Source organism: Hydra vulgaris, chromosome 08, assembly GCF_038396675.1.
Source record: "Hydra vulgaris chromosome 08, alternate assembly HydraT2T_AEP".
Taxonomy (NCBI): domain Eukaryota; kingdom Metazoa; phylum Cnidaria; class Hydrozoa; order Anthoathecata; family Hydridae; genus Hydra; species Hydra vulgaris.
The window spans coordinates 11217175-11230618 of NC_088927.1; the positions used below are offsets into that span (position 1 = coordinate 11217175).

General features: G+C 26.6%; 1 protein-coding gene across 1 annotated transcript; it reads left to right on the forward strand.

The window, feature by feature from the left end:
- Nucleotides 1–535: 535 nt before the first annotated feature.
- On the forward strand, nucleotides 536–9751 carry LOC136083010 (uncharacterized). The gene is made up of 5 exons (XM_065802422.1): nucleotides 536–590; nucleotides 3083–3205; nucleotides 7852–8411; nucleotides 8471–9554; nucleotides 9681–9751. The coding sequence occupies exons 1-5, from the start codon at nucleotides 536–538 to the stop codon at nucleotides 9749–9751; spliced, it is 1893 nt and encodes a 630-aa protein (XP_065658494.1).
- The last annotated feature ends 3693 nt before the right edge of the window (nucleotides 9752–13444 follow it).

The following is a 13444-nucleotide window of genomic DNA, read 5'->3' on the forward strand; positions in this document are numbered from 1 at the left end:
TAAAGTTGGATTAGGTCATTATGTTCACGTCTTTTTTCAAGAGTCACTAATTTAAGTAGGTTAGTCAAGTTTCATATTTTTTCCCTTGAAGATTTTTTGTTTGTGTTGCTTTACATTGCATTGATTAAATTTTTTTTTTCTCTTGTTCTAAGTAAGGATACCACACTGAATTTGTGTTGTTTAGATAGGGTCTTATAAGAGTGGTGTACAATAGTTTAGGCGCCTTAATGTCTATGTTTTTAAATGAATGTTTTATTATTCCTAACATTTTATTAGCTTTACCAGACACATAATTAACTTGACATTTTAAGTCATTTGAAATCATAATTACTAAATCTTTTTTAATTTTGGTTTCTGGTATTTCAACTCTATTTAACACTGAATCATACATTGTGTATATATACTTAGTATTTTTGCTACCTATATGGATGCGTTTACATTTGCTAACATAAGTTTTAATAGCCATAATTTTGACCATGTCATTAATTTTTTTAGATTTGTTTGAGTCTTTTCTATATCAGAAGATAATCTAATTATGTTAATTAGTTTTATATCATCAGCATACATTTTACAGATTGCTAACTCATTTGGTAAGTTGTTTATTTAAACATAAAGCAGTACTCCACTTGTAACTGGAGACCAATTTGAAAGTTTGCTGTTGCAGATGACACGTTGCACTCTGTTATATACAAAATTTTTGCACTATCTAATTGCTTTATAGAATCAAAAATTTTTTTTATAATGAGTTGAAATTAATGAATATATAAAACGAATGTTGGTTTAAAACATTTTTCCGTATTTTCATATACAATAAAACGCTAATAACTTATTTTTTAATTTTTAAAAATTTTTAAACATGTTTGGGTCCATCAAAAATGGATAGCTTTACATAAAAGCCATGGAATTAGATAAACTAATGTATAAATACATTACAATTATAATTATTGTTTAAAAGACTTTATGAGGCTTTTCTGTTAACAGTTCAGTTAGGAATTTCTCCGACATTTTCTGTATTCCGACCTGGCCTCACTAACTTGTCTTTTATTTTTTTCAAATTAATCATTTATAAAAAACCAAATATTTAAAAGTTGCAACCTACTTGGGTTTAGATAGACATAGATAAAAAGTTGAGTAAGAAATTGAGTAAGGAACTTTGCAGCGGTTTTCTGATTTTTTCGGTTCACTTCACAATTATAACTGCTTTAGAAAGGTGTTCCAAAGTGTAACTCATTCCGAAAGGCTTTTTATTCTTATTAAATTAAATTTAATGTGTAGGAGGGGAAGCTTAATAAGCTTGGGATAGGTGAGAAAATTTTCTAAAATTAATAAATGTCCCCTTCCTTGTGATAAGCACCGAAAAATACTCAAGTTACCACCAATTACCGCAGACCTATAATGAATGAACTATTTTCCAGGTATAGTTAATAAAAAAGAAGACTACACTTAAACAGTTTAAAAAGAAATAAAAACGGTTTTATTATTTACGGACTTCAATACATCTGATTTTAAATGTGTTTTTTTAAAAGGTCAAATAAACACAAATTAATTCAATTATAGTAATGATACTTACAAGATTTTTAAGATTTTTTGTTATACTTTATATAACCTTTATTCAAGAATTTTTGTTTAACATTTTAAATATATTTGTTACGATTTAAATATATTTGTTACGATTTTTAAAAAGGTTTTTTTTTATCTGCAACCTGTATTGAAACAACTATTAATTGAAATCCTTATAAAAAAAATGTACACATTTTTTTTACTGAGCTGAAAAACAAAGATTTATTTGAAAAACAGAAAAAAAGTTCATTAAAGCTATTAAAATTTTTAATTCCAATTATTAACAAAAACGTTAAAGTCGCAGTGTTGGATTAGTTTGCAGACACAGTTATAACTTTTTTTTTTTGCTTACGATTATTCATTAAAGCATGAGCGACATGCGCAGAAGTTTTATTTTCTTTTTATTCTTGATATTTGCTCTTAGATGTTGCAATCATATTTCTTTACGTAGAGTCAAAAACAAACTATGGCATAGAAAAATCATTTACCTTTGATTATTTTGCGATGTGAAATTTACAGCTTTTAATTGAAATATCATATTTCGTTATGTTTTTTATCATAAAAATTTCCCTTTTTTGTTTAATATAAAGTCAAACATTTTTTGTTAAATCCATCAAACATAAACAACTAAGTAAACAAAGTTTTGTTTGCAGATACTAAATCAACTTTTTTACTCATAACATAAGCTTCAATACAATAGAAAAACATTCTGAGGTACATAACACTATTATAAACTCAATTTTTTAAAAAGTGGAGATAAAACAAGATAATTCTAACGTCGCGATTTGACGCAAATGTTTAGAGACATTTCTTACTAAAGGCCGTAAATCTCTTTTAATAAAATTCAGGATTTAAAAAACCTTGAAGTTTATTTGATTCTTACTGAAAAAATAAAGTTTCAGCATGCTGCAAGGCTGAAACTTGGTACCAAAAAAGTTTTAACCTGTTAAATCCAAAAACTTTAGTTTTCTATTTCTCGAAACAATGCAATGAAGTTTGTTTTAAGATTCATAAAATACATATAGTAATGACAATAAAAAAATGCTGAAGAAAGCAATGCTTTTACTCAGAAAATATTTTCATTTTCTTAAAGATAAGATGTATATCAACTTTACAAGCCAATTTTTTTTTTTTGCCTTACATTTACTTGAGGAGTTATTGAGGTTTGATATGAACACAAAGTTTTGTGATGTTTTAAAAATCAGACACTCAATATATCCTAACTTTTTACCAATCAAATTAGAAATTAACAGTTTCGTGACCTTAATATTTTTTTATTTTCATTTGTTAATTGCAATAAAATTAAAAGATATAAAATAACTTTTTCAAAAATAAATACTCAATTTTAGTGAGTTTGTGTATACTTTTCATTCACATTATTTATAAATTATACAAAAAACAAAAGGGTCAAAAAAAGTATAGATAAGACATATCAGACTCAGCAAATTTGAAATTAGTTTAAATATAAAAATCTCAGTTTCCTAAGGAAAAATTTTTTTTCAAGTTCTCTTTTACTAAATAGTGCAAAGTCCTGCTTTTAAAGTTGGTCCTTCAGCTTTGCAAATGATATGGGCATCTGGAATCCAGCATTGGTTATCCACTGGTGGTCATATAAATGGTCGCGCAGGATCATTTGGAGTTATGAGTTTGACAAGCACATTTTTTTCGACTAGATTAATGTCTTCAATGACTCCTATCTAACAATTTTGCACATGTCTGTGTTTCTACACAGACTTAATCACCTGGTACTAAGTTAAAGGTTGTCATCTGGATGTTTCCAAAGCAAAATCAACACTGCCTAGCTTTGCGCCATTCTAAACAAAATAGCAACATATGCACTTTTTTTCGTTTTACTTATATTTATAAACATGTTTTATTAAAAGCATTAAAAGAAAATTGTGATCCGATCATAAAATAAAAATATTTTTTACAATGATTCCTCACAAATAAAAAATCTGTTCGAGAAAAAATATTTAAAAAAATTTTACACGTTTTTGAAAAATAATAAAAGGTATATTAAATGCATTTTTTTTTACCTTTTGATGTGGTACAAACTGATTGTTCCATATATTGTATTTGCAGTATCCAATTGTTTCTTAAGAGTGTTTCTCAGCAAAGTTAAATCTTCTGATGATACATAAATGAAATCTACACCTTTAATGTTTTCATTGCAATATTTTTACTTTATTTTTGTGGAAATAAAGTATGATTCCCCACATCTCTTTGCAAGTTTGCTAAAGTTGCTAAACCTTGGCTGTACCACTAATCCTATCACAAGGCTGCTAACCGTAAAGAGCGACTGCTCGGTTCCTCCACACACTCCATAAGCGGGCCTAGACAATTTAGGGACCCATTTTCAAATTTAGGGGCCCTTTTGTAAATGTTAGGATCTTTTCTTTGTTTTTTTTCTTTTTGTAATAACTAATGGAAATTATTTTAGTGTTTTGGGGCCCTTATGACAGGTTTTATGAGGGTCTTGGACCTAGTAGCCACTACACTGTTACCGTGACTAGATGCAAAAAATTTTCAAGATAAAAACAAAGATTCATTTTTGCGATTCTTAAATTGACCTGCCCACCCATCTGAAAAGTATTTATTATTTTTTATTTGAGCTAAATTTTTTTTTAAATCATTGCTGACAACCTTAATAATTTTATACACGATGTTCACATCATGCATCAAATCATCTGAAACAATAAAATAAGACTTGTGCTTAAGAACACTTTTTTTTGAAATAAATATTCACAGGATAGAGTTCATTGTAAGTTTGTCCAATGAAAGCTTTGTAATTTGTCCTAAACTACAAATTTATAGTTTTCTAAAAAACCACCTAAAAATAATGTTGTCACCTCCGTCATATTTTCCTTTCGTGATCTCAGATATGATGCTTGACTCATATCTAAATAAGATGTGGTGCAAGTTTTGTCAGTTTTTTACATACTAATTCAATGTATAAAACACAAGCTCTATATTATGTGTTAAGTTTGACCTGTTGTTGTCCACTGATCAAATTCTACTTCATTGTCATCTGCAAACTCATTTATTAAATAAAGTTTTTTAACCGATGCATTCATAGTTGCCAGGCATCTTTCACATTTCTGCATCATACAATCTTTATTAGTCATGTCACATACAATATAACGTAACAATTATTTGTATGTCACACCAAGAGGATGTAAAAGAAATTTTGAAGTTTTGATGAATAGCACAGACGCATACGGAATGTTCCTATAGCACCATCAGAAATACACCATTTTGGTCGCAAAGTGCAAAACCTTGAAACTTGAACTTTGAAGGCAACAAACAATTCCTTTAAATTACATTAGAGCAAACGTTTTCGCATGTAAATTTTTTTTTTATGCTTACATGGTGTGAACTATGTAAGCATAAAGAAAAATATATAAAGTATTCACATGCAAAACTGTTACATCAGGAAGACCTTTTCCTAATTTAAGTTAATTATGGCTAAAATACTTTTTTCTAATGCTAACTTACCTGCAGTTCAAGCTACATTGTTTTTTACATGCAATGCACAGTAGAGTATTACATGCAATTAACAGTGGAGTGTTACATGGAATGACAGTGGAGTGTTACATGCAATGCACAGTGGAGTATTTGATCAAAAAAGTTGATCAAAATTTTTTTATTTAAGTTACCGAAACAACAAAAGTTGCTTTAAAATTAAGGTAAAAAAAATTGTTTTAAGATGGAGAAGTATTTCAAAATTATATATTTATGTAGTATATTTATGTATGTATATATTTATGATATATATATAGTATGTATATATTTATGAAGTATATTTATGACCATCAAAAATATATTTATAATATTAAAAAAATATATGTTTCCTTAAAGTGAAATATTTCAATAGTTTTTTTTTTAAGAAACTGAAACGCTTTAAAAAAGCTTCATCAAAGTTATATCTAAATTTTTTTTTTCGCAAGTTCACAGTTTACATTTCATAAAAGTACATTTAAGGCACTTTTTGGTAGCTTTTTTTCTAAGCGTATTTAGGGTATAGATGTAACCATAAAAGTTAAAAAAATTAACTAGATGAAACGTGGTGAAGTATAACAAAAGGTCTAAACATGAAGGTAGATGAGTCGTATTGTGAGTGTATTTTAGACTCTGATATGATTGTATGAAAATCGGGTTTTAAAAACATATATTTTTTTCAATGAGTTTAAGTGAAGTGTGGACATTTAAAGTGAAAAAAACAGCTGCCAAAAAGTGCCATAAGTGTATTTGTATTTTTTCTAAAATGTGCACAAAGGGTGAAAAGTAGTAGAAGTAGTAGTATTAGTAGTAGTAGTAGTAGCAGTAGTAGTAGTAGTAGTAGTAGTAGTAGTAGTAGTAGTAGTAGTAGTAGTAGTTGTAGTAGTAGAAGTAGTAGTAGTAGTAGTAGTTGTTGTAGTAGAAGTAGTAGTAGTAGTAGTAGTAGTAGTAGTAGTAGTAGTAGTAGTAGTAGTAGTAGTAGTAGTAGTAGTAGTAGTAGTAGTAGTAGTAGTAGTAGTAGTAGTAGTAGTTTACTTGCACAATGTGCAAATAAAAGCCATAGTTAATAATTTACACGTTTAAATTTTACTTTATATTTTAAAAAAATACTTTATATTATTTTTTAGCACCACTTTATTTTAAAAATTTTAAGTTTTTTTAATCAAGTAAGCAAGTTAATCTTTTTTATATTTCTAAAAAAAAAGTTAATCTTGTTTTAACATTATTTCTAGAATAATGTTAATCTTTCTTTTATATTTATTACATAGCTTAACGATGCGTAATAACTGCATTAGTAGTAACAGCAGCAGTAATATGTTCATAAAAGCAATAGTTAGTAATTTATATGTTTAAAATTTACAGGTACTTTGTATTAATTTTTAGCACCACTTTATTTCAAAACGGAATGGAATCAAATGAAGAACGTTGTCATGAATTACATTTTTTTAAAGGTAACTTTTCATTTACACCCCGAATAATCATTTACACCCCGGATACTTTTTATTTTACGTTTCAACGATTTATTTACAACAATCAATATTTTAACATATAGTGTATATCTCAAAAATTTAGTTAAGGAAAACTAAAAGATTTTAATAACATTAAAAAAATTAGCATTAGTATTTATATAAAAAAATGAATTCTAAAAATCATTAATTTTACAGTTTTGTAAATCAAACAGGTAATAGAAGAAGATTTTAAACAATGTGGAAGCTTTTAACTGTTTTTATCATTAAACTGTGAAAGTTTTGACCTTTTTTTTCATCATTTTTCGCAGAACAAAACACTTCTTTGTGCAATAAGGCTTCGATTTTCATTGTGGTCTTTATTGAGACAACTTAATTAAAGAATTTTTTCAAGTTTCTTGTTCCTGCACTTCAATGCTTCCCAATAAAATATCCCTATCAGCAGGTTTTTAGCATGATAACTGTTGATAACTTTTTTGTGCATGGATTAAGACTTGCAATACCAGCTGTTACGCTTAAAAGATTGCTAGCCAGTGTTTTAAAACAAAAATTTGATTAGATCAAATTGGATCTTCTTTTTAGTTATCAGAACACAAAGCTACATCCACTATACCTAGCAACACGGTATTTTTTAAATAATTTTGGTTATTGATTTAAATAAAGAAACACTTATGCATATATAAATATAGCAAAAAATAAAAAATTTACAAGGAAACCTTTGCGTTACATAAAGATAGCATATAAAAACAGACAGGGACTCAAAGAAGATACAGATGACTGGTCACACCACAGTCTTTTCATAATAACCTTTTAACAATAAAATAAAATATTGGAATATATGAATAAAAATAACTTATAGTACTTATAATATGTCAGGAATTAAGAAAATGGAATTTCATTTGTCGCCTCAAAAAAAGAAAAATGTTTTTCAAACTAAGTTTACTATTCACAACACAGTTAAAATAAAAATAACTAATTTTTTAGACTTGTTTTTATCAGCTCTTTTGCATCAATATAAAGTATAATTTTCAAAATATACATATATAAAAAATAGATTTTAAAGAAATCAAAGTTTTTAAATACGCATTAGTAGGATATTTTATCATAAATTTTTTTACCATGAAGCAGAAACTTAATCTGTTAAAAAAAAAAATATTTATCAACAGATTAGATAAAACTTTTTTTGTTTTATCTAATCTCTTATTAAATTTTTTAAAATAACGCAATGCATTTTAAAAACTTCAATCGTTAAATAGATGAATAATATTACCCTATATTGAAATAATAAAATGATCACACATAATAGTAATTATACGTTCAATATTAGGTGTTCAACGCGACAAACTACTTCACGAAATTCATCGTTATTTTTTACAAGACACAAAAAAGTCGGCTTTAGTACTATTTGGAATGTCAGGTGTTGGGAAGACAAAAATTGCCAAAAAATACTGTGAAATTTATTCTGACTTCTATAAAAACATTGTCTGGATAGACGCAGCATTTGGAAAATTACAAACTTCAATAAGAAATCGTTGTCAAATATTAGGATTGGTTATTCATGATTCAAAAAATGATTTTAATATAGAAGTAATTGTTGAAAAACTGCACAATTATTACATAAATGGAAAAACGTTGTATATTTTTGACAATGTCGACGATGAAAGTGTTAAAGGTTTAAAAATGTACATTTCAAAGAAAGCGAACTCGTTTACTTTAATTACCTCGCAATGGAGAACGTGGTCAAACAATGTAAATAAATTGTTTGTTGATGTTTTTTCTTTTGAAGATGCATTCGCTTATGTGAAAAATAATATTAAAGAATACACGGATGAAAACATAAAAAACTTAATTAAAGAACTTGGTTATCATCCGTTTGCTATAACGCAGGCAATTAAATATATAAATATACATAAAGTCTCGATAGAAAAATATATAGATCGATATAGACAGAAGCCCTTAGAAATAACTTTCCTTCTGAAGATGAATCAAAGTCTGCAATAAAAGCAATCAATTTAGTTTTGTTCAAATTAAAACAAACTAAACTTGTTCCATTAGAATTACTTAACTGTTTATCTAATTGCGATGGTCAAAATATAAGTAAAGAATTTATAATCCAAATCTTACATCAAATGAAAATAAAAGAAGAACATTCAATAGATGAAATCGTTTGTTTACTGATGAGTTATTCGTTACTAAATTGTTTCGATGATAACAAATATTCAATGCACGAACTGACACAGTTGAGGTGTAAATATTTTCAAATTACTAATTTAAGTACAAATACGTATATTGATCTAATAGAAAGTTATTTTAAATTTGAGTTGAACCAAGTAAAGCATCATGTAGAATTCAGAAATCATTTTGTTTTTCATTTTCTCTATATGTTTCGTATTAAGGGAAAAAGAATGTCAAAAACCTTCCATCATATGACAACTTCTATATGCCGGTTATTAAAATGCAAAAGTTTATTTGATGAAGCAATCAAAATATTAAAAGCTATTCAAAGTTTTAATACAGAAACTTATGGTGAAAATAATGAACTCACGCTTCATACAAAACATAATATCGCAATCTGTTTGATGAATATGGGAAAATATAACGAAGCTTTAGAAATTTATTATTCTGTTGAGAAAATACGAACTGAAATTTTAGGTATCAACCATCCAAATACAATAGGAACAAAACATAATATCGCAATCTGTTTGGACAATATGGGAAAATATAACGAAGCTTTAGAAATTTATTATTCTGTTGAGAAAATACAAACTGAAGTTTTAGGTATCAACCATCCAAATACAATAGGAACAAAACATAATATCGCAACCTGTTTGCACGCGATGGGAAAATATAACGAAGCTTTAGAAATTTATTATTCTGTTGAGAAAATACAAACTGAAGTTTTAGGTATCGACCATCCTGATACAATAAGAACAAAATATAATATCGCAACCTGTGTGAAGAATATGGGAAAATATAACGAAGCTTTAGAAATTTATTATTCTGTTGAGAAAATACAAACTGAAGTTTTAGGTATCAACCATCCAGATACAATAAGAACAAAATATAATATCGCAAACTGTTTGAAGAATATGGGAAAATATAACGAAGCTTTAGAAATTTATTATTCTGTTGAGAAAATACAAACTAAAATTTTAGGTATCAACCATCCAGATACAATAAGAACAAAACATAATATCGCAAACTGTTTGAAGAATATGGGAAAATAAAATAGAAAATAAGTTGTTTAACAATTAGTTAAATGTTATTTTATTTACTTTTATATGTGAAAGATTTATTAATCTGTTGATGAAATAAAAGACGAATCTTCCCGTATAAGTAAGAGAGCGCCGTTAAGTATTTTTTCAATTGATTTATATATTTCTTTAATTTATATTAGCATTTCAGTTGCGCATTTTTAAATAAAATAGTGAAATATGTTTATATTCTATTAATTGTATGTATTATCAATAAAAAGTGAAAACTGTTTTATGGTTTAAAATTAATTAATTCAAAGAGGTTTAAGTATATCTTAAGTTAAAGTTATATTTTATTCGGGCAATATATATATATATATATATATATATATATATATATATATATATATATATATATATATATATATATATATATATATATATATATATATATATATATATATATATATATATATATAATTAATTAGTAAAAAACACTTATCTAACTTTTATCTTCGACTTGAAGTTTCACCATTGCTGGATCATCAGGAAGAGTTACTAAATCTCAAAAAAAATTCAATTTATAGAAAAAAATATTTTACAGGAAGTTATAAATTATTATAAAAAATTTTTAATTACTATATTTTTTTGTTAACGGGAAGTTACAGAAAGTAATTATGAAATAATTTTCTTTGGAATGGGGATAGTTTAATTTGGTCATTTGTTTTTATAATTTTTTAAGAGGTATTTATTTTCGTGCCTACATTTAGAAATTATTTCAATTTTTTATTGCTCTTGTCAATTGCTCTAATAATTTATTATTGCTCTGTTCTTTAAGAACATTGAGCACTCTATTTGTAAAATACACTAACATAATTTACATATATATATATATATATATATATATATATATATATATATATATATATATATATATATATATATATATATATAATACATAATTAAATGTCTAAAGTCTAATTTATAGTTGAAACAATAAAATGGGTCCCTGAGGAATTAAAAACATGAGTATTAATACAAAAAGTAAAAGGATGTTAGAATTTTGTTGTAGAAAAAGTAAATTGTTGTTATCCCTATAGAGTAATCGTTTTAATGTTTTATTTTAATAATTTGAATCGGAAAAATTATTAACTTAAGTTATTGATCCTAATCCAAATCAACGAGTTTTTATCTAATTTAACGCTGTTTTCGTTTTAAAATAATGTGAAATCGCAAAAGTAAATGGTCACTGAATTTAATTATGCGAAAAAAAGTGAAACGAATTTAATTATGCGAAAAAAAGTGAAACAAATTTTTTTTATAATTACTTCTATAGGGTTTCTATAAAATTCGGCAAAGTTGAGCGAGTACGTAACACGGAACTGAAAACGTTGCCCAATTTTCCTTTTTTTAAGTAATTAAATATATTAAAAAACTTGTCTTGACCTTGTCCCCCCGTGCCGCCGAGATGGGGGGTGGCGGCGAACGAGTCAATTTGTCCCGGGCGGCAGATATTCAAGGGGCGTCAAATTAAAAGAAGGTATCAAAAAAATCGGTAGTGTAGTATCTTAATATTTGTGAAATATTTTTCACTCTATTTAGAAACAGAAGTCTTTTCTTTAAATTAGTAACAAGGAATGCAGTAGCGAGCATTATTAGACACTGAATATGCTATATATTCTTTGAAACGAGTTTCTTCATTTATTAATTTTTTCAAAATATTCTGCTCGTTAAAACAACGATATTTGATGCACTGGAATCTAGATTCTTATTGGATTTGATACCTAGCCTTATAACATAAGCAATCAAAGATTTTTCCATTTACCAGGATCGTCATTTATAAATATCATGGTATTGTGTTGCTTGTATTTTAATGTTTGTGGGAGATTCAGTAACGTCAGTTGTTTTATGGAAATGTTTTGTAGGGACAAAGCAGTTGAAATAATGGGTTTTAAGTGGATGAAACTAGTACAATAAGGGTGTTTTCTGTCTTCAAAACTTGTAAATTTTCTATTAAGTTTATATCTAAAATATTTATACCATAAGCATCTGAGTATACGTCAAAGTTTGAATGTATTTTCATAGATTAATTCAATTTTTTATTTATTGCCAATTTTTTTTTTGGTAATCGGCAAAACAAATCAAAAAAGTTATTCATCTAATAAATTGAACTTCCGTTCAATTCAATAAATGAATAAAGTTCTTTAATTAAATAATAAAATTTGAGAAAACTGAGTTATTTTAACAAATTAAGAGTAATTGACAAAAAATGTTTGAATTCATTATTTTTACATACAAATCGATCCTTGTCTCATATTTATAAGCAAGATGTAAGATAAGGATCGATTTTGTCACCCCATTTGTATAACATAAACACCCAAAATTTACTTGAAGCGATAAAAAATGATAACTTTGGGATACAGAAAAATTAATTTTTGTCTCACTAACTAGATCAAATATTAACAATAGAGTATCAAATTTCCAAACAACAGTGCAACCTCTGATTCAATCTGGTATTATATACAATTTATTTTTTTATTTAAGATTTATAAATCTTTAGCAGTTCCATTGCCAAAGCATGGTCTGAAACTCTGTTAAAATAGAGAGTTTACAATGCAAAGACTTAATAAAATTGGAAGAAATGCAGTTAAGTCGTTTTTTAATGTCTCTCTAGCAAAAAATATAGAGCAGAGGCGTAGAAAGAATTTTTTGGTGTTCGAGATAACTTCCCGACATGGAGCAAACTCCAAACATTTATATATTTATACTTATGTCAAATAATGAGGTTTTGCAAAAAATTGCGATGATTGGAGGCTGGGAACAAAAAAAGCCCCAAAATTTTTGCCCATCTGCCGCAAATGTGAGAGCAATAAGTTGATGAAGTATTTTTTGTACTATTCTTAACTAGACTTATATTTATCGATAAATTTTAAAAAAATCATTTTAAAATATTTTAGCGTTCAAAAATTATGACCATATAAAGTTTAAACCCCCCAATTTGAGGGGGTAGCAAATTTTATATGGTAATAATTTTTAAACGCTAATAGATAATACTATGAAACTTAAAATTTATTTTAATTTAAAAGGCTATCGAAACATAAAGACTAACTAAATATGAAAAACTTAATTTGGGTTAAGAAGAAAGTTAAAGTTTTAATTTCAGAAAATTCCTGAAGATACTTATCAAATTCAAGTTCAGACAGTTCAATATTGGAATGCAAAGTAACAGCAAGCAATTTTCAAAAAAATGTTTCTTGAAGAAAACATTCCCAAATAATCTTTTTATTCTCTCTTTTAAACTATTTTTTATGTATTTTTACCTTGTAAAAATTTTTACAGAATATGTTTAATAAAATAATAATATATATTAAATATAATGTAAATATAAGTAAGTATAGAGTTTAATATAGTTTTAACAAAAATATTGCTTTATCTTCTTTTGAAAATCAGAGTTTCATCAAAACTCTTAATTGAGCCTGTCGATTGCTAAAAAGTCATTATTCGAAATGCACTGCAATGATCGCATGGTTTTCAATAGTGATTCGGTTTTGAATTTTAATGCTATTGTAAAATGTACGATTTAAATCTTAATGCTATCGTAAAATGTACGATAGGCGAAAAGACAATTTTTCATCTGCGTTTGTTTTCTTGAGTCAGCTCTTACAATTTTCTCTAAAGTTTTAAAAAGAATAATTCCACACCATAATCCAACTAACACGCAGGATT